We start from the raw sequence: 21,042 nt of genomic DNA, 5'->3' as shown, positions 1-21,042 counted from the left end.
CAAAGCACAATAAGACTGTGGACGCCAAGAAACGGGCGTTTCAGATGGTTCGGGCGTCGCGGACCAAACGACAAGGAATAACCGACACCAAATCGAACTAAGATGTAAAATGAATGGGTTCATAAAGCTGACTAAATATTTCTCGAGTTAACTGGACTGCCATGCCATTGAGATGACTGAATAGCTGTCGGAAAGCTATGTACAATTTGAAAAAGAAAAAGTGGAACTGGCCACTTTTTTCTGGCATCCAGTCTGTGTTGCTGCACAGTTTATACATCCGTCATGTCAATATTGCCGCTATTTTCCTTGTCACCTCTTTCTTTCGAAGACCTTGACTGGGTGGGTGAACGCAAAAAGCGATCCACTGCATGTTTCAGCATGTTTCCCTTTTCATTGGCGGCAACGTTGTTCCATTCCCTAGAATCTGTATCCATGATGGCAGCATTCATTCGAGCCTTTCGTTGCTGCATTTTGTAAATATCCTCGTCAACTGTATCCTCCGTTATCATTTTGATAATTTTGACAGGTTTCTTTTGCCCAATACGATGACAACGATCTTCCGCTTGCAAATCGTTGAAAGGATTGAAGTCGAGATCGTGCATAATGCAGGTATCCGCGCAAGTCAAATTGATACCCAACCCACACGCCTTCGTGGAGAGCAGAAAAACCGGAATACTGGTCTCGCTCGTAAATCGATCGATCAGGGCCTGTCGCTCGTTGACAGGTGTGCTGCCTTCCATACGTAGATACCCTAGACCCATTTGTTCCATCAAACAACTTAGCAGATCCAGGCAACTTGTCCAAACGGAAAAAATTAAGATACGGTGTCCTTTACCAACCAAATCCGGTAGAATGGCCCGAAGCCGCTTGCATTTTGCTGAAGAAAACAAGTCTTTCTCTTGCAAAACATAACGACCAAGTTGCTCGTGACGAAGTCGATTCTCCTCCAGCAATTCTAAAGCAGTCAAATGAATTTCAAAGTCGTTGAATCGATCCAATTCCTCGCGAACTTTGACCATTGTACACCCTTCTCCACGAAAGGCACCGTACTGATAAAACCATTTCGCCAAATGTTCCTTCTCGGTCGGAGAAGTATACCGAGCTCGAAGAAGTAGCGGATGATGAGCGCATTTTCGAAGTTGAGTAAACAAATGCTCTCTCGACGAGGCGTCGCCTTTTTTCTTGGAACGAATATGGTCGGAAATGATTTTATCGTAGAGGCAACGAGACGACTCGTCAAGCTGCACAATCTCCACAGCGTGCTCTTTTGGAGGCATGATCTGACTAAGGACATCTTGCTTTCTACGTCTCAAGACAAAGGGGGCAAATAGCTGCTTCAGCTTTTTGTACGCTGTCTCGTCATGCAGAGTGTTCCCTCCTTCCATCGACACGAAGTGCTGTAGCATACTTTCTCCACCATCATTCCCTTGTTCATCATCAAAATCGCTTCCTCCCTTTCGCGAGAACAACGGCATGAGAAAGCATAACAAACACATCAGCTCCTTGGGGGAATTCTGAACGGGTGTACCTGTCAATAACAGTCTATGGAGCGTTGTGAAGCGATCCAGTGACTTGTATCGCAGTCCTTTGGCATTCTTTAGTAGATGTGCTTCATCCACCACCATGTAGTGATAGTTGAAGCGACGAAGAAATGAGCGATCGTCCGATTTCTCTTTTTGAAAGTAGGTGATGGGCACTAGTATAACGTCTAGTGGTGTCACTTTGTGCTTTTTGCGAGCTGCTCGATTGCTTGGTAAATAAATGCGTAGATCCTCTTGCAACTCTGAACGTTCGTTCATACTCCCGTGGTATTTTACAACATTCAAATGAGGGGCAAACCTTTCAAATTCTCGTTCCCAGTTTGAGAGAACTGACGCTGGGGCTACTACTAGATGGGGATAGTCCATCGATTCCTCCTCAATGCTTTGTTTTTTGTCGTTCCTTTCATCCTCCGAATCCGTTAGATCGATGTGCCTACCGCTGGACGAAGCCTTCTGATTTGACTGCTGCACGCGACAATGTTTTAACCAACTCAAAAAAGCAATGGTCTGTACAGTTTTCCCCAGTCCCATCTCTTAAGAAGCAATTCGAACTACATGTTAGTACTATAAGAATAGAAGCCCCATGCAACATAACTTTTTGAACTTACCGTCAGCCAACACGCCATTTACATTGGTGTGCGAATCTCGACCCGTTACTTCACACTTCATTCCGTGTAATAAGGCCATCCAGTTGACCCCAATCAACTGATAGTCGGCCAACGTAACATCGGGTAAAATATCACGCATCACTTCTTGCGAAATCCAATCGTGTCGGGAATCGTTAGATGATGACAATTTCGTGGGGTTGTCAACACAGGCCAGAGCAAGAGCACCGTCGGCAATGATTCCCATAGGAACGGCACCGGTGCTGGATGTAACTGTTGTTGCCGACCAATTGGCCATGCCCTGTAAGACTTGGGAACTCAACTCGTTGGCCGTTTGTAACACCGAACCCGCTGCTTTGGCGTCTTCGTCGACGTACACATCCTGCTCGTCGTCATTCTGGTCGTCTACAATATTGTTGCTTTCCTCTTCGGAATCTTCCAAGAAGACGGGGGTCGCTTTAGCGAGCGGTTTCGAAGCGGGTTGTATAGTGTCAGTCCGCGACTCACCAGTGCTTTCTTGGAGAGCCCACGCCAAGGCAACGGCTTCGTCAGGGTCGGAAATATAGTCGTCCTCGGTAACGCGTGATGATTGGACTACCGCTGTCTTTGTGTTTTCTTCCTCGTCGGTGTCTTCCAAAAAGTATGTTTTACCAACCACCTTTTTCCTCTTGATGTTTAGCTGTAAGGGTGTGTCCACTTCATCCACTTGATGGCCGACTTTTTGTGGAGTAGACTTTTCGACGCTCGACGACATGCTTTTCCCAAAAAATCTCGAGGACGACGTATTGCTACCGGTGAACTTGGATCCACTGGGTAATCTGTCCATCTCCTCATCCGAATCTAGCAAAGCCGCCAACACCTTTTCTTTGGTGATGGGAGTCGCCATTACGCCTGTTTTCCGAGATGGTACCCCAGAGTGTATTTGTCGCGAAGATGGCTCGCTCTTTTTGGCGTTTTTCGTAGGGACCTTCGCTTTCCCACGGAACTCGTCCTGGTGGGAGCCCTCGTGCCCACTCGAGTCCAACGACTGTTTCTTACCGCGACTGCTTTTGGGGTTTATCGGTGCTTGCTTGGCTGCCTCACAGTCAATTCTGTCGTCTTCGTCCTCTTCTTCTTCCAATAAAGTTTCGTCAAAGTCCGCTTCATCATCATCGTCCTCGTCCAAATCGACTTCCTCGTCGTCCACGACAAAATCGTTCAGTGAATCGTCGTCGTCGTCGGCCCAATCAGTGGAACGGCGCTTTTTCTTCGTCCCAGCCTTTCTAGCCACCGGCAATGTTTGGTGGGTCGGTGCCGACTGGTGGGCGTGTGAAGGTGCTTGCCGCCGGCTCGCCACGGCACGGGCCCGATCACGCGCAATCTGCACGTCATCCCGGCCCCGTTTCTTGGTAGCAATCCATCCCTGCAACGTGCCTTTGGTCATGATTGTGTTCTGCACTGCACTGCACTGCACTGGTGAGCGGGTGAGCTAGCTAGAACTGGGGCCGTAGTAATACAGATTCACGGGTGGTGCGTGTGTGGGTGCGTTGTGTACGATTGACGACCAATTACGACCAAGAGTCGAGGGGAGTTTGGCAAAAGGCGAAGACGACCAAAGCCGTCGGAAATTTGGGTCGGAATGGGAAAAAGAGCGCCTTAGTCGGCGTCCTCGCGAGAAACGCTGCGGACGCGGGGTTTGCGCTACCTGTAGATAGCGCGCCCACCTACTCGAAACGAAAATGGAAGCTATTCGAGTAGAATAGAGAGCGGGTCACACGTCGATTCCAAGTCTGATTAATGTCCAAAGGATAATTCAATAGTTCAAAAATTTATATCGAAAAATACGACGACACGCTATAGGATCGTCCCAGATAACTGCAAATTTACAGTCATAGTCAACCGGACTCCCAAAACCGGAGACCCAACGCTGTGTCGCTGTTGGTAGACGAAAGCTGTCGACCGTTCGGGCAGTGGAATGTCTAGGACATTGGCGGGTGTCCCAAACGTTTCCATCCACCACACCCGATCGTGAGTGTGGGTACGTGCTGGATTGATCGATCAGTTGATTGATTGGTGGTACTTTGGACGGCAAAGAATCAACGGCAGTCGATCGCTTTGCTACCCAAACAAACAAAAACGCTCGAGTTGCATCATGGGAGTTCCCAAGGTACGCGGACGTGATTAAATTGATACAGACGAACACTTGGAATGACGCCGTGGGGATTCGCAGGATCGTAGACGAGCCAAATGTTGCGCTCCTTTACAGTAAATAGGCACCGCACTTACCGTTGATTGTTTTTTGCGTTACCTTCTCCACTACCATGGTTGCTAATGCTGTCGTCTGCGCCTTTTGTTAGTTCTATCGCTGGATTTCCGAGCGTTATCCGAAGATCAACCAGATTGTAACGGACAATGCTCTCTTGCCCGAGTTTGACCACTTGTATCTCGATATGAATGGTATCATTCACGGTTGTACGCATCCGTCCCATATGGACATTTCCGATGTTATCACGGAACGGGACATGATGCTTGGAATCATGCATTGTAAGTTGTGGAAACAATTCTGGCGTTGGGGCTGATGCCTGCTCCGTGTACCTCCGCTGTCTGCCGACAACATAAATCCATTAAGGCATTCTTCTCACCGATACAACGCCACCCCCATCTTGTTGCAGACTTGGATCGCATCATTACGCAAATTGTCAAACCCAAAGTCTCGGTCTACATGGCCATTGACGGTGTCGCGCCCCGAGCCAAACTCAACCAACAGCGTTCCCGACGCTTTCGCTCCGCCATGGACATGGCTGAAGCTACCAAAGATTTGAAGGATGAGAAAGGCAACCAACGGGAAGTGTTCGATTCCAACTGCATTACCCCCGGTACCGAGTTCCTCGCCAAGGTCTCCAACACCATACAGTACTTTATTCGCAAAAAAATCAAGGAAGACCCCTCCTGGCACGGACTGACGGTAATCTTTTCCGGACACGACGTCCCCGGGGAAGGCGAGCACAAGATTATGCAACATATACGCGAAATGAGGGCACAGCCCAACTACGCACCCAACACGCGACACTGCATTTACGGACAAGACGCCGATCTCATCATGCTGGGATTGGTCACACATGAACCCCATTTTACAATCCTACGTGAAGTTATCGATTTCAATTTCAACTTTGGTTCGCAAAATACACTCAAACAAGTCAAAAAGTTTACCAAGGAATCAGATTTTCAGCTCCTGCATTTGTCCATTTTGCGAGAGTACTTGAAAATGGAATTTGTATCCGGTACGGATGAAACGTGGAATTTAGAACGCATCATTGACGATTTCGTGTTCATGACGTTCTTAGTGGGGAACGATTTCTTGCCCCATATGCCTTCTTTGGATATTGGGGACGGCGCGTTTGATTTACTCTTTGACATTTACAAACGTCAGCGTGTACAATGGCCAGTTGGAGCGTACTTGACGAGTTCGGGTGATATTTCCGACCCGGCCCGGTTGGAAACGTTCGTGGCCGCCATTGGGGCCGTAGAAACGGAAATTTTAACGAAACGCGAAAAAGATGACGCCGTCTACCTTAAAAAGCGTCGCAAGTGGGACAAGCGGGACGGCAAAGCGGATGGGCCGTCCGATGCCGAATTGCAAGCCACAGAAACGGCGAAACAGAATGACTATCTGACCATGATTGAAAGTATCATGACCAAAGTAGACTCGTCCTCAGTATTGAATCCTTTTGTAGATGGTTGGAGCGCAGTGACACAATCTGGACAAAAGGATTTCAAGGGCAGGTACTATTTCGAAAAGATGAAAATGACTCCACTTGACAAAGAGGATCATTGGGCTTTGCGGAAATCCTATATGGAAGGTCTCATGTGGTGTCTGGCTTACTATTATAAGGGATGCATAAGTTGGGGATGGTTTTATCCGTATCATTACGGTAAGTTTCTCAAGGGTATGATTGTGCTCGCAATGGATTTCGCCGTTGCAGTCATACTAACGATCGCTTTCGTCATGGATACCAGGTCCCATGTTGAGTGATCTTATCGACATTCCTAAAATGTTTGACGAGATTGTGTTTGAACTCGGAGAACCGCTCAAGCCGTTTCAACAGCTCATGGGTTGTTTACCTCCTGCATCTGCTGCGCTTGTGCCGAAATTATACCGCGGACTAATGATGATGCCCGATTCTCCAATTATTCACTTTTATCCTCAAAAGTTTGATGTCGACATGAACGGAAAGAAGTAAGCCCAGCGATCAATTGCAGTAGCATTTTTATTATTCCATTCTGACGTGAATTTGCCTCGTCCACCACTTCCAGAAATCCATGGGAAGGTGTCAATCTTCTTCCCTTTATTGATATTAAGCTTTTGAAAGACACAATTACTGCTCATTGCCCTGATAATAAACTAACTGTAGATCAGCGGCGACGGAACGCGCGGGGGAAAGTGTTTTGTTACCGCTACGATATATCTTGCACGGACACAGTTGAGTCGCCGAACAAAAATATTGGTCTCCCGGACATTATTGGATCGTCGTCTGCGGTCAACGTAGTTGAAGAGCTTGAGTCGACTGGTCTCGCTTTTATGCCTGAGATTATCTCTGGTACACAAATACCGTATCCTGGCTTTCCTTCGTTGAGCGTTTTACCAATTGCGAAGGTCGAGCTCCTTCCAATCGGATTAAACTGCTTTGGTAGCGCCTCCAAGTATCCGAATACACTGCTCACCCTCAATCAGATGCCGCCTTTGCCAGGTGTGGAGTTACTAGCCCCGAATATTTTAGACAAGTCTCTCTTCATCAATTGGCCAATGATGCATGAAGGGAAAGTCGTGGCGATTTGCGATGGGACGAAGGAAGTTCGCATTGTGAACGGAAAATTACAGACGAATCAGTTGACACCAAGCGCTGCAGCCCGTTGGGCATCGGAGTCAGAAGCAATGGCTCAAATGTATCACACGGGGAATGGTGTTCCAGGATCCGGTGGAGTACAGATCGATGAGATCAAAATTCGCCTCAAGTTACTGCCATTGCAAGGTATGAAGACGAACCCGGCAAACGGCTCTTCGAAGAAACTTTTTGGGATAGAAGAAGCTGATGTTCCTTTACAACTAGCGTTATGGCAAGCACCGGCCCCGGATCCTCGCTTCGTTGAACGTGGCCCAATGACCCTCTCTGAACGTTTCCCAGAGAGTAGCAGCGTTGTCTTAACAAAGGGGAAATACCGTGGCTGCAAAGGTCGTGTCGTTGGAGTGGCGGATAGAAAGAGCGTCGGTGTGAAGGTGGAAGTTATCCCTGCCGAGCTTCCATTTGGGCTTGCGATTGCCCGGTCGGTTCGGGAGTCGCACATCTCATCGTCTGATGCAGCAAAAATATTGAAGATGAACCCTGGACTGTTCGGTAAGGTTACCGGCCGATTACAATTTGAACAAGGTCGTTATGATCTTGGCCTCAACCTGAAGTCTAGTGATGGCATGTGCGTCGTCGGATATACACGGAAAAAATGGGAACCGCAAAGCGATCTGGGGAAGAAAGGTGCGAGCCTAAATAATGCTTGGATGGCCGGAGATTCGCTTCTCGTTGTTGGTAGCTCTCGAAACCAAATTGAGGAGGATCGCGAGGATCGAATTCAATGGGAATACACTCCCAAGGCCATCCGTCTGGTAGAAGATTATCGACGCGAGTTCCCACAGCTATTCGCGAATATTGCGAAGAAGCCGAATGAGAAAAAGTATGACGCGAACAAAATATTTGGGTCAAAGGGCGAAGCTTGGCTACCGGTTATAAGGGAGTGGCTCGATAAGCATGAAACGGCCAAGATGCCGCGTACTCCTGTTTCTACCCAATCCATGTCGCACGAAGCGGTCGCGGCGGTACAGAAAGCTGCCGACGTCCGTTCTATTGCATTGAAAAAAAAGGGATATCCCAAAGAATCTCTTATAAAAATTCCAGGAAGTGCTTTATACCGAGAAGGTTCGACAGGAGCTACGGACGTCCTTAGTCCCGAAGACTTGAATGAGAACGTCGCACCTGATCTTGGTGACCGTGTTGTAAATCTTTGTGCTGATGGCATCCCATTTGGTGCTCGTGGGACTATTGTTGGTATTCATAAAGCATCAACTACCGGAAGCGTCGAAGTCGTCATGGACGAAGAGTTTATGGGAGGTTCATCTCTTCAGGGAGCATGTTCCAACTTCCGAGGTAAGCTCTGTGTCTGGGCCCATCTGCTGAAGATTCTTCCTGAGAATGGAGATAGCATGATTGACAAACTTGTACCAAAAGGGTCGGGGCGAGCAGCTGTGGAAAGAATAATTGCAAACATTGAGCTTGGGGTTCAGCAAGACGCAAATAGAAAGGCTCATGTCACAAGCAGCTGGGATAGCCAGGTCGATACGGCTGCGGAACAAATGAAAAGATCGAAAATCAACTCTGACTCGATTGTCGTCGAAAGCATTTTGCCCGTAAACACTCGGACACCTCCTCGTTCATTGTCGCGGTCTGGAAGCGATTCACGGTCTGCTAGTGCGCCTCGTCCAGGTATAGCAAAGCCTACCCTCCAGACGTATAAAGAAGCTCGTAAGCCGGACGAGAAAGGAATTGGTTTTAAAGACAACAGACCATGTTCAACGAACGGATTCCAGCGATGGAAAACAGTTATTGCTGGCCACATCTCAACTGTAGGTAAAGAGACTTCAGAATTAAAGGCAATGCTGGGTTTGGCGAGCAGATCCTCGACAGATGGACCGTTCGCACCTTCGATCTCTAACGGGGCGGCTCTGAAGGCAATGCTCGGAGTTCCCAACAGCGATCCTTTTCAACCCGTGCCAAAGCCTCATCTCAGCGGAGATGGCACGGCGGTATTGAAGGAAGCACTTGGAATGCGAAAAAATCCAGACCAAGGTTCGGCTATTACACTGGGACACCCACCTAATAGCGCTGCCGATAAACTGATGCAAATAATGGCAAGCAAACATCAGCAACCGCTCTACGTGCCTAGCCAAAATATCAACGGACCTTCGCATTCGGCGTTTAATTTCACATACGTGGACGAAGGTAAAGAGGTTCCAGTCCCTCCTCCCTTCGCACCCGGGTACTCGGCGCCAAACTCGATTGGAATGGTACCTCCTGGACCAGTTCCCATGCTTCCTTATGGATCTCCGCACCATCCTGGTTTTATGTTTCCTCAACATGACTTTCCACAACGCTTCGCTCCCACCCAGCAGCCCAAAAAAGAAATTTCAGATCGAGATTTCCCCCCTCTTGGAGGTACTTCCAACAAAGACCCTCCAACGTTAGGAGTAGACTCTCAGAAAACAGAGGGCCTACCAGCAGAGGCAAAAGAGGCTGCTAGCAAGGGACGAAACTCTGACAATTTTCTCATACCATCTGCAGTCACTCCCAAGAGTTGCCAATAAAAATCCTAGCACCACACAGTTCTGCTATTAACAGTAAATTGGTATTTCAAGGACAATCTGGATACAATACTAAAGGGGCAACGACCACATGACCAATCAATACAACACAAATAGAGGAAATTTGTGGGTGCTCAGATTATGCCAAATCCACAAACTGCAAAAGGGTGCTAAATCACTACACATGCCTTTTTTGTGAAAAAGATGTTGAACAAAATTCAAATGGAAAACTATATTACATTAAGAACATGCACATGATACCTGGAGAGACGACAACTTACTGCTAACTGTAAGAGCTTCAAATCAGGCTGGGCTAAATTAGCCAAAAAAAGCTGAACAATGTCATAATCTTGCAAATTGGCTGATTGCAATATAGCTTTGACCTCAAAGCAAATTGGTGCTGTTTTAGCAAGCTTCAACTGGTGTCCGCTGGACTTGTACACTGTGTCAACTGCTTGCCTGTGAGAGTCCGAGGGGACAGAAGCTGGGACGTCTCATCCAAGCTGGGCCTCGGTGTTTGTGTAAGTAGGTTGGACTGAGAAGTTACTGAACAGTCTTTTCCGTTTTTGTCGGTAAGTGGGAAACTTTGACAGCTTGTCTGTTTACCTTGTATTTACCTGAATTGAGGAAGCTCCTGAGTTGATGTGATCAATATCAACTCAAACTTTCCTTTCTCTTTCCACAATGGATTGTTGTGATGAATGCAAATGCAACAATGGCAATTGGACAATAGTGGCCTTTTGGGATGAAAGGAGCTTTTACGAGGCTAAAAAGACCGCAACCCACCAATGCCTCCCAAATGGTCTTTGGTGGGGCCACAAATTTGTGACAAATTTGCTTGAAGAATCGACTCATTCGACTGTGAGAGACGCTTGTGTAACTTTATTTAAATTCTCCTCATTAGGCGTATTTTATCATAGGAGATACTCTCTTTACAGCCCATTTACGAATCTTCAAAGTATGGCAAAAATTCTTACGTATGTGCTATAGAAATCAGAGGAGAAATGCTTTATTTAATTATAAGGGTCTTCACCACTTATAGTTCGTACATTTTACATAGTCTGAGTACCTATTTACACTAGCGAATTTCCTCGCAGTCAAATAATAGTAAAAATTGTAGCTCTTCGCGAGGCGTTGCGCTATCGAAAAACATCATCGGATTGTATCCTATTGCAAGACTGATATCGCCAAAATCATATGTTTTCATTGGTCGAATTCACAGTCAGTCTTTTCACAAGAAAGCAGCTCGCAGCCATGGTGACGTCAAGTCTGCGCACACGACGATGCAAATTTCGAGCTACCGATGAATGATGAAACGACGATGATGCGTATTCCAAGTCAATTACCAATCCACCCGTACGATCAAAGACCAAGATACTTCTGAATAAAGATTTGGAAAGGAATCACGACAGTTTCAGGAAAAGAGTAAGGTACTGAGAAAAATGGCAAGCGATGCCCAAATCCCAAAACTGGAAAAAGAAGTTTTTATGGAGACTAAAAAGTATCAAGCCGAAGGTGCTTCGTCGGAGGAGCTTCTGAGAATGGAAGAGACCCGCGTTCGAAAACTGTCGTCTCACACAGTGTTCTACCTATTGCCTGTGAACGGCTACGCTGCAGTCATTATTTTTCTTTTTCATTTGATATCGGCAGAAACGCTTTTAAGCATCGGACTGAGTATCGCTTTGACCATCATCATCCATTCCCGTACAAAGGACGACGCCTCGTTCGATGGTTCCACTTTGAACTGGGTATTAATTTCGTTTGCCGTTATTACACCACTTTCAGCCGCAATCAGCATGACTTTCAGCCGCAGAGATCGCGCTTTGGCTACTTTGGCTTCTGTGCGTAGCACACTGACGGAGCTATATACAGCGCATGCTGTTTGGGATTGGGGATTCAAGAATGGAGAAGAGAGCGCCGGCCGGACCAAAAGCGGCGTGAATTGGCTGGAACATTCTGACAATACCTGCCGAGAGATACTCGCTATATGTGACAAGCTAAGCCGCTGGTTGACGCTTCCAAGTTCCACTAGAGCGCGTCACCGGACTCTGTTTGGCAAGGTTGAAGCGGTCGAAATTTCCAAAGTAGCAAATCCCTTATTCGAATCAATAATTGAGCATTTCGGCACGCTCGCCAGTCTCTGTGAGAATCTGAAACGGTACGGCCTGCCTCCAAACGAAGCTACTCGAATTAGGCAGTGGGAAAGAATGGTTTTGGATCACGTAGAGAATTTACGAATGATCAAATCCTATCGAACACCACAAGCGTTGCGAAGTTTTGGAAGATTGTTTTCGATTTTTGTGCCTCCATTTTACGCGCCGTTCTATGCACAAATAGCTCATGATGTTGGCTCTCTCGGTCTGGCTGTCGCTTTTGCAGTTCTCACGTCAATTGCTTTGACGGCCTTATTTGAAACCGTATATCAAATGGAAGAGTAAGTCTCCAATTCTCTGCTTTTCGAAGCTTGTAATATTTGCTTCTAATTTGATACCTCTTTTCAAAGCCCATTCACCGACTATAGCATACTAGATGGGATTCACACAAGAGATGAATTGGTTCATGAATTCAAGCCGAATCTTCTTGTCTTGCGTCGGCAGTTTTTCCCAGAGGCAAAATTATGGGAGCAGTGCGAGCGCCAACGGTCGGGAATCTCGAGCACCCACTCATCCTCTAAAAACCTTGCACAACTACGTTTTCTTTCCGAGTGAATTCTTTCAGCTACTAGCTCACAGTAAATCTATCTTCGAGCTCGGATATGGTCAGGTCACAACCACTCGTAAAAATCATGCATTAACTTAATCTATAGTACCAACATATCACCGAGCGTTTCGCCACGAGCGGCGTTGAACGACTCGCCACCCCCGCCAGCTTGCTCTGTTACATCGTTGACAAGCCTGGAATCTACGAAAAGCGACCCGTCAAATGTGTCGCGATATAGAACATTCACAAAGCGATAGCCAACGTTAACATCGACAAAATCATACACCTTTTGAGCGTAGACGGAGTTTGCGTCCGCGTTGGAAGTGCCGGACATACTTACTAAAATCTGATCAAAATTGACCGCGGCTCGAACTCCTTCCGCGCTATTCATCTCTATTGGCCAGTGTCCATGGTTTTCTTGAACCAATTGACGGGCGTGAGCTTTCAGCAGAGGCGAGCTTTCATCCAATCTGTGACGCACCATCCATACGCGTTTGAAAAAGGGATGCTCTGGCGATTCGATCTCCAGCTTGGAAAAAATACGCTTTGGGACCAAGTGACCAGTGGGATCTTCTTCAAAGGCTTGATGAGTCTTGCCAAGAGTCCGAAGAGAAACATTTGACGCTAGTGACTGTACATCGCTACGAAAGCCATTTTCCCCATTCCGTCCTCTGTTCGAACCCAGAATTGATGCTCTTTGATTCGGCGCAGATCGAGAACCAACGGTCCGCTTTTTATTCTTTTTTCCACGCCTTCTTCGTGTTGCTTGTCTTACTGTGGGACATGCCTGAGTTGCATCAATGCTCGCTACAATAGTGACTGAAGCATCAAGAATTTCTCCTCCAATAGTGGCATTGAGTCGGTTCAAAAGTCGAAACTCAAGAACGGGGCAAGGAATATCCTGCAAAGCGTTAGCCTCTCCTACACCCTCGTCGGAATCGTCGTCAAGCTGGGAATCATGATTGGCGACTCCACTTCCGTATCGAATAACAATCGGATCGCTAAATATTACCTGCGCAAAACTCTGAATGCGAGCCACTTTGGCGAACATGATTGCGCCGCTCATGCCACTAAAAAGGACTCCTACGAAAGCTTCGAGCGTTACAACAATTGTGATACCTGTACAATTTTTCACGTTCGGGACTTCGGAAGACGTGCCGGCAAAAATTACTCCGAATCCCTGATACAATTAGAAAAGCAAAACTTGCATCAGATTACAAATGACGCATGCACTATGGCGGCTCGGATCGTTCGCTTGCTCTGACGTACCACCGTGGAGAAGGTTGTCCAGCTCAAGATGAACGCATCAACGTAAGAAGTGTCGGTTTCAAAATCAACTCCACCTATGCATCCTGGCTCTTTTCTTCCGAGGGCCCAGATCCAAGCAGCAAACATCATCGTTAAAGATATGAAGCCGACAGCGGCGGACAGAAAGACAGAAGTGAAACTGCTTCGAAAAGTCCAGTGCAAGTACCTCATGACAAGATTGTTGAGAGAGAAGCTGTCAGGATTCGCACCGTAATCATCATATATATTGAATCGACCATCGGCAACTCCGAGCCATCTCAGGAGCTTAGGACCTTTGACATGGTGCTGTAGCAATCGAACGCGCAGAGACATTTACATTAGTATAGTCAAGTGCACGCTAAGAGGTCTCACCACACTTACTCTGACGGCTTGAAGTCGGTACTGCACAGGCTCAATGTCTTCGTCCCTTTCTTCTAAATCGTCCGTCTTTTTGAAGTTCCGAGAGAATACCTGAAGCCGGCCGTGCATTGCTGTCCGTAAACCTCCTCCTTCTTCGTCCTCCCCATAGTTTTCGTCTTCTTTAGCTACTCGACGTCGAATTCCACCTAGTCCTTCTTTCGCTCCCTCGACATACTGAGACAAGAGTGACGATCTCCGAGCTCCCGGATTTTTCGGCTCGCAATTGTTTTCCGATCGAACCTGTACAAATCGAGTTCATAAACAGAAGTTAAGCAATCTAACTCGTCATCCCTATATAATCTGTACATTTATACGCACCACCGCCTGGTGAGTTCTAGCACCACCCGCCTTACCGGACGACAAATCGTGAACGTGCGATGTTCGTTCATTCTTCGACTGGGTGGAAGCTGGTTGCGACGGCGGCCGATCCATTCCCAATTCTACATCATCGTCTCCCATCAAAGGACCTAACGTGTCGCCCCCTTGGTCGTCAGATTCGTCGTCATCTACGCCCTCTTTATCGTGAGATGTTGCCATACCTTGCCGATCGAGAGAAGACTGTGTCCTGATGTCGTCAGAGCCACTCCGAAACCTAACGGCATTGATGTTGTCACCTTCTTCTTCCCGCCTCGGCTCTTCTAGGCTCTCTGCCATTCCCGCCGCGGTACGATCTTCGCTCAATGTCACCATCGTAGATCGGGTCGGTAGACCCGTGTTGACTGTGAGTGTTGGGTGATCGCGACTTGGTTCCGTTTTGTCGTCCCGTAGTTGTAGTACTGTTAGTGACTGTGAGTACCACCGGTATTGGATGACGCCGTACACTTGCGTTAGCGCCGGCCAATCTGTCAGAGTCAGTACATTCTCCTCGTAGGCTTTGCTTTCTTTGTCGCGCAATACATATCATCGTTGCAGATATACTATATATATATATCATCGACACGTGATTTGCCTTTTGGATAGAAACAGCGACAGCTCTTGAATCTTAAAGCGACTTTGATTGGTCGATGAATGTCGACACCGCACTCAGTTGTGTATACCTTTTTACACCCATACACACACGCACATTCATAACAACTCGATGACAATCCATCCATAGTTGGCTCTCAAGGTATCACTGATTTCGGAAGTCCCCCCACATATCGTACGAAGCAGCATCCACCATGGCGACCAAACCGACGGCAACGGCAGCGCCGTCGCTGAATATGTATCAGAAAATCGCGGTGATTCGACACTCCAGCGATAGCTTGACTTACGATGACAGCGACGGAAACTCAAAATCCGTGTCCGTCCAGCAACTCGGGGACGCGATTGCCACCGCGGTACGTAGCAAAACCCCGTCCGTAGCGCTGATCCTTCGAATCGTGAGATAGCGAAAGGAACACAGTACGGAATGGATTTTTGCATTCCATAGCCATCTGACGCAATGCTTTACTTTTTCCTCTCCAGACACCACTGGTTTTGCCAAAGTCCAAGCTCGACATTCCGGTTCCCCGAATCAACAACGTAGAAAGTTACGAGCGTGACGTACCGGCAACGTATCAAAAGCCAATTTCGTACGTGCGATGTCACAGACCTTCACGGGCGGAATTGAAAGCAATGGTAGAATACGTCGCCGACCGCGAGGACCAGGAATGGCTGACGAACAACACTAAATTTGGCGGTGCGGTCGTGTGGGACGAGGGATTGGACACGTTGCAACAGCGAAAGCCTCAGCTACCGTTAGCTCTCTTGGAACGCATTCTAGATTTGTTCGAGAAGGAAACTGGCTTTGACGCCATCATGACATCAAATCAAGCAGAAGCTATGGTATTTAAGAACATTCCGCTTATTTATCAAATCTTCCCGAATAAACCTCGGAATGGGGTGGTGACAACCAAAACAGTTCTCCTGGAAGTATACAACTACTGGCTTCACAAGCGTTCCAAGCTCAAACGCCCCTTACTGCGACGCTTTTGGCCGGTCACTAGTAGCGACGACACCAACCCTCATCTTGTTTTCCGACCTCGGGAAAAAGAGAAATACAAACTACGTAAAAAACGTCAAAATGACATGGACGCGTACCGAAAAATGAAACAGCTTCGCAACGATTCGGACAATCTGCGTGCGGTGCTGGAGTTGGTCCGTCGACGAGAAGAGCTTGCGCGTGCCCACATCAAGACTCAAATGGAATTATTCGAACAGCGTATGTACGACATCGTCGACACGACCGGACTACCCCGGGAATTGAAGCATGTAGACAAAGATCAGCTTAAGCGGGTGTTGGACACGCCATCCTTTTTCGACATCTACTACGGAGGGCGGAAAAAACAGACCGCTCGGTCCCCTGTTTTCCCTAGTGATATTACAGCGCGTGAAGCTCGCCCTCTCTTGAGTAAGACCCTCCACGACAACGCTAGTAGTGCCTCCCAAGAAACACCAGCGATTGTCGCTGGACAAAATAGTGGTGAACCCGCTCCCTTGTTCCTTGATCCATTACAGACTCGAGAGACGTATGCCACTTCTTGGCAAAATGCTGTGCCTCACGTAACTTCGTACATTGAATCTCATGCCGAACCGACTTTTCGGTTTAGACATCGACCGCGGGTTGGTCGCGGTGGTCGACTTTGTATCGATAGAATGCCCCGCCCGCCGAATCCGACCGGTCCGACCACTACTGTCGTCACCGCCGGTCGCGGTATGCCCCAGTCACTGACCCATAAGGACCGCCTACTCGACCTGCTCCCCAAACCACTCGATCATATTTCATTGAGTCGAAAAATCGAATCGATGTCTGTCGAAGCTATCAAAGAAGACCAAGAAGCCAACGTGTTAGCGGCGGCAACCAATGGTGATTTAGACGAAAACGATGCGGACGAAGTGCTGGTGAAGCTCGACGACTGGCTGGAGACGGATGATCAACCATGGGGAAACGAACGGTTTGCAATTGGTCCGCTTTGATTCTTATTCAAAGAGATTTATGGCGGCAAGCCGTGCAATAAATCGTTCACATTTATTTGCATATAATTTTGTTCAAAGTATTACAGCAATGTTTGATAAAAGCAACAATTTAGTACATGCATTCATTATTTTCTCTTATGAAGCTAGAGCAGCCCCATGACGCGACCACGGACAAGATTCAATCTATTTTTTTCCTTTTTAACAGTGCTTCTCTCTTTTAGCTGATAAACAAACATTCTCAACGCTCTTTCATTTCCTGCGTGAAAATTTTGGAAGTACATTCTAATACAATGAACAAAAGACCCCAAAGGGACTGTCGTCACGGCATGGCAACACAACATTCTTCTTACAAACCGATGTAGCCACCATGCCCGCCGGTGAAATGATCATAATAGGGTGTGGCTGGACCCATATTGTAGTAAGACTGCTGCGACTGTTGTTGTTGTTGCTGCTGCTGAGCGAGGCCGTGCGACAAGCGCGGATCTTGATTGTAGTGCTGTGCAGGCTGGTGGCGTGTTTGATGTTTTCCAACGGCACCGCCGTTGTAACTAGACCTCAAAACAGGTTGGTGCTGCTGCTGTTGAGACTGTTGGTGTTGACGACGTCCACCATTGCCAGGAGGCTGAGGCCCACGGTTCTGGCCGTACAACTCTTCCTCGGTTCCCACGGGGTTTAACGTAAAGTTTGGAAAGCGGCGGCAAATTTTGGCAATGATACGGCGTCCACCCGCCGTATTGCGAACGCCTCCGTTGCGCTGTCCGTTGGGACCGCTCGTTTGTGTGGAAAGCAAATGTGGACGCATGGCTTCGACCAAACGGATGGCTTGTGTGTGCGTTGCAACAGATAAGGCTCGCTGAACAACATAGTTCCCGAAAGGATCCATCATGAGCTCGCGAATGCGTTCCGGTCTACTCATTTCGTCCAAGTACATCTCCTTGATACGATCCGAACAACGTTCGAGACATTTTTCCATAACATTGGAGCTAAACTTCTGAATCGCCAAAAGGTTGACACGTCCTGCTACACTCTCGCAGACTGCCTGAACATCCTGATCAGAGCACACGTCAAGCACGTACTGGACAACATAGTTGCCGTATGCGTCTTGCATGAGCTCGAGCGACTTGTCGACGATTCGAAGGACCAAGTGAGAACGAGCCTCCGTTGGCTGTGAGTCGAGGCAACGCTGAATAACACAGCATCCATGACGGTGACGTGCAACGTCTCCAACACTTAGGGCGACCGCATCAAAGACAAACTTGGAGTGCTTGTAGTTTAGCTTGAGGAGGATACGCTGAATGACGTGATTACCGTGACTGTCGATACAGAGACGGGCTGCAGCCGGAGCCAGGCTGTACGTCAATATATCAGCAGCGGACTCTTCATTCGCACCCACGACCTGGTTGTGTTCGTCTTGAGCACAAAGTTCAACTAATTTTTGGACACTTCGGGTACCGTGCAGATTCAAACTGGCGTTGACGAGGCGAGGACTGACACTCTTGACAAGCATGATACGTTCTTGGGGGGTAACCTTTTCCAAAATCTTCTGGAACAGATAGTTACCGAACGGATCCACCATGGCTTCGCCCCAAAAGGGTAGACCTTCCTTGAGAATGAGTGTGGCAGCAATGGTACCTTCTTCGTCGAGTGCCTGTTGCACGAGACGGCAGCCGACTTGATCACGCGACAAACGACGGATTTGTCCCAGTAGGATGTCGAGGGGAGGACGTTGGGGTGCTGCGTAGAGACTAGCCACCGTCGTATCGTAGGGACCGGCGTTTGCGTCGTTGCCAGCGAGAAAGTCGTCGCGAATGTAGACATCGCTATTGTTCGCTGCGTATTGATTGTCGCTCAACGAGTCTCCGTGGTCATTCATGGCCGCCCCACCGAGCGGAGGAAGTGCCATAATGGGATGGTTCCCGTCGAGGGAACGATTGTTCTGAACCGGAGTGTGTGCGCCGGCCGTTTGCACTGGTTGAAAAACTTGGCCACGTCCAGGCACCTGCACCATCTGAACTGCCTGAAAGACCTGTCCACGTCCATCCGGGGAGGGGACTGCCATGTACAGGACCTGAGGCTGTTGTCCATTGGCAGAAGACAACAGCGGCGGATCGATTGAAGCTGGCGAGTAAGAGGGGACGCGATCAAAAGTGGGGGCGGTACCGATCATGTGGCCGTTGCTTCGATCACTGGCCAAGCGAGATCGATGCGCATCAAGCGTCGGGAGACTGGCATGTGAAGCGTGCGCGTTCCCCAAGGAATACGCGGAACGTTCGTCTTCCGCAAAGGAGTGGCGAGAAGGTGGGAGCACCGATCCCCCTAAACCAATCCCATCGGCGGTTCCTGCGTTGCCATGAGCGTTGCCGTGGCTGAAACTGTGGTACGCGTGAATCGCACGGCTGTCCGTGCTGTTGGTGTAGGGTGACACCGACCGACTGGAAGTCGTCGTTCCCGTTCCGGAACACGACGGCGAATCCGCACGTCGAGTACGGGATTCGGGCGCAATCTTGTGGTGATGGTGGGACTGCGCCATGCCGTTCGATGGTCCCGGGGCGAGGGCGGTTCCCGAGTACCGAAAAGCGTTCGAGTCTTTCAATCGATGCTGATGCTGTTCTTCTTCGAGAGCTGGTAGATTCGGATGCGACAGCTTGAATACATCATCGCCGAGTGTTTGTGAAGGGCTCTGGGAGAGGAAGCGCTCCAGACTTTCGTGATTGCGATCCACCGCGCCCGAACCGGAGGAACTCTCGCGTTGCGCACCGGTGGAAAAGGGAACCGCTGTTGGGGCAGCAGGATCCGCATAGTTTCCCCAACCATCGTTGTTACGATCAGCAGCGGAGCCGTTCCCCATTAAGAAGGCCCCCGTGGATGCAAAGGTATGAGATGTGGTAGAGGAACCTCCATTCATCGTCACGCCCGCCAAAGCCTCTCCCAAGGAATCCACAATACCCTGAGGCAAATTTTGGGTCCCTCCCGCAACGCCGTTACCATTTTGTTTCCGCTGGTGTTCCGATACCGACGTTACGTTCGGCATGGCGTCTTCCAGACTCATTCCTGAATTGGGAAGCAGCCCTTCGAGAGACAGTCGAGAACGGAACAGAAAGTAATGCTCGGAAGGCACACGCTATTCAAAGCAAGGAATATACTATACACAGACAAACACAGGGATGCTTATTGATACATGTATTCCCGCGATGACACAAACAACGCACGTCAGGGAGAACCACTCAACACAAGAACAATCCTGTGGGGTTTGACGGATTCGTTGGCTTTGGAGTTTTTCACGCCCTCCAAATATGAAAGGTGCACGGCCTTCGGTCCGGTGTAGTGTGCCCAGGTAGAATTACTGCAGAAACGTATACGGAGAGAAAAATAAGGGCGGGAGATGAGACATTCGTGGTAGGAACGCGAATAGGAGGGAGCCCCAACGCCACACACAACGATAGCCATCGGATCTCTCTCTAGCTACTTACTAGCCACACGACAGTACTGGTACTGTCTGTCCACAGAAAGGAAACAGACGTGGATTTTGGTTGGCTGGTTTGGTCCTACACTTGTTTTCGTGCGCGTGGTCCCAAGATTTCGGGTCTTTCTTCTTCCAGGTTCCCTCCACATCGACTCCGTACGAGTTCTACTCCACTCTACAAAGGCAAATCGGCACCTGTACCGGAAAGAGCGACGTGTGCATTTGATTCACAGTGGATACGGGACGCGGTGTGGGCATCGTTCGAGGACGAAGTCATCAGACAAATCAAAGCTACTATCGATTTAAAGGGACAGACAATGGAATGACTACAAATACCAAAGCGACTTCTCAAACCTCACGCCGGCTAGTCGCTTTTGAACCATGTCGTTCTATACCGGTATGTTTAGCGGTTACCGTTACGACGGTTATCGTTTGCTTCGAGCCATTTTTTTAGCATCGACCGAGGATCATGGGCATGCATGCTTTCGGTGCGCGTGGGTTTGGTTCCCGTAGTTGATGTTGTTGTTGTTCGTGTTGTTCTTGCAGTTGTTGTTGTGGTACAAGAGATAACTCTGCAGTGTGTCTCGACGATATTGACAGTAAGATCTTCCCAATCCATCGGTCAATTGTCCAAATATACGCTATCGACGTTAGAATTTGGTAGTGCGTGAGAAGCCTCGTTGTTGCAAGTCGAGCAAACACGAA

At 48.4% G+C, this 21,042-nt stretch overlaps 7 protein-coding genes across 7 annotated transcripts; 4 read left to right on the top strand and 3 right to left on the bottom strand.

The window, feature by feature from the left end:
• Positions 1-115: 115 nt before the first annotated feature.
• On the bottom strand, positions 116-1,902 carry PHATRDRAFT_17728 (predicted protein). Its single transcript, XM_002176807.1, has one exon. It carries the CDS (start codon positions 1,797-1,799, stop codon positions 270-272), a length of 1,530 nt encoding a protein of 509 aa, XP_002176843.1. The 5' UTR covers positions 1,800-1,902; the 3' UTR covers positions 116-269.
• A 2,918-nt stretch (positions 1,903-4,820) lies between these two features.
• Positions 4,821-5,288, top strand: PHATRDRAFT_5588 (predicted protein; the record flags this gene model as incomplete). The annotated part of the gene is made up of 1 exon (XM_002177327.1): positions 4,821-5,288. A coding segment is annotated over one exon (468 nt), but the record flags the coding sequence as incomplete, so codon positions are not given.
• A 1,151-nt stretch (positions 5,289-6,439) lies between these two features.
• On the top strand, positions 6,440-8,712 carry PHATRDRAFT_42998 (predicted protein; the record flags this gene model as incomplete). Its single annotated transcript, XM_002177326.1, has 2 exons — positions 6,440-8,319; positions 8,401-8,712. Coding segments are annotated over exons 1-2 (1,926 nt in total), but the record flags the coding sequence as incomplete, so codon positions are not given.
• A 2,198-nt stretch (positions 8,713-10,910) lies between these two features.
• PHATRDRAFT_42997 (predicted protein) lies at positions 10,911-11,968 on the top strand (the record flags this gene model as incomplete). The annotated part of the gene is made up of 1 exon (XM_002177325.1): positions 10,911-11,968. Exon 1 carries the CDS (start codon positions 10,973-10,975, stop codon positions 11,966-11,968), a length of 996 nt encoding a protein of 331 aa, XP_002177361.1. The 5' UTR covers positions 10,911-10,972.
• A 327-nt stretch (positions 11,969-12,295) lies between these two features.
• PHATRDRAFT_42996 (predicted protein) lies at positions 12,296-14,650 on the bottom strand. Its single transcript, XM_002176806.1, has 4 exons — positions 14,256-14,650; positions 13,899-14,177; positions 13,500-13,823; positions 12,296-13,410 (listed from the first exon to the last, which is right to left on the bottom strand). Exons 1-4 carry the CDS (start codon positions 14,625-14,627, stop codon positions 12,331-12,333), a joined length of 2,055 nt encoding a protein of 684 aa, XP_002176842.1. The 5' UTR covers positions 14,628-14,650; the 3' UTR covers positions 12,296-12,330.
• A 447-nt stretch (positions 14,651-15,097) lies between these two features.
• On the top strand, positions 15,098-16,874 carry PHATRDRAFT_42995 (predicted protein; the record flags this gene model as incomplete). The annotated part of the gene is made up of 2 exons (XM_002177324.1): positions 15,098-15,256; positions 15,384-16,874. The coding sequence occupies 2 exons, from the start codon at positions 15,098-15,100 to the stop codon at positions 16,872-16,874; spliced, it is 1,650 nt and encodes a 549-aa protein (XP_002177360.1).
• A 790-nt stretch (positions 16,875-17,664) lies between these two features.
• Positions 17,665-18,576, bottom strand: PHATRDRAFT_9143 (predicted protein; the record flags this gene model as incomplete). Its single annotated transcript, XM_002176805.1, has 1 exon — positions 17,665-18,576. A coding segment is annotated over one exon (912 nt), but the record flags the coding sequence as incomplete, so codon positions are not given.
• Positions 18,577-21,042: the final 2,466 nt, after the last annotated feature.

The sequence above is a fragment of the Phaeodactylum tricornutum genome, chromosome 1 (assembly GCF_000150955.2).
Source record: "Phaeodactylum tricornutum CCAP 1055/1 chromosome 1, whole genome shotgun sequence".
Taxonomy (NCBI): domain Eukaryota; phylum Bacillariophyta; class Bacillariophyceae; order Surirellales; family Neidiaceae; genus Phaeodactylum; species Phaeodactylum tricornutum.
The sequence above is the reverse complement of the archived record's forward strand: the minus strand, read 5'-3'. Positions and strand labels throughout refer to the sequence as shown.

Excerpts from the sequence above, each read along its gene's own strand:
- PHATRDRAFT_17728 (XM_002176807.1), bottom strand. The coding sequence starts at position 1,799 with ATGAACGAACGTTCAGAGTTGCAAGAGGATCTACGCATTTATTTACCA.
- PHATRDRAFT_42996 (XM_002176806.1), bottom strand. The coding sequence starts at position 14,627 with ATGGTGACATTGAGCGAAGATCGTACCGCGGCGGGAATGGCAGAGAGC. Across the intron at positions 14,178-14,255 it reads CTAGAACTCACCAGGCGGTG|GTTCGATCGGAAAACAATTG; the intron begins GTGCGTATAAAT and ends CGATTTGTACAG. Across the intron at positions 13,411-13,499 it reads GGACAACCTTCTCCACGGTG|GGATTCGGAGTAATTTTTGC; the intron begins GTACGTCAGAGC and ends TAATTGTATCAG.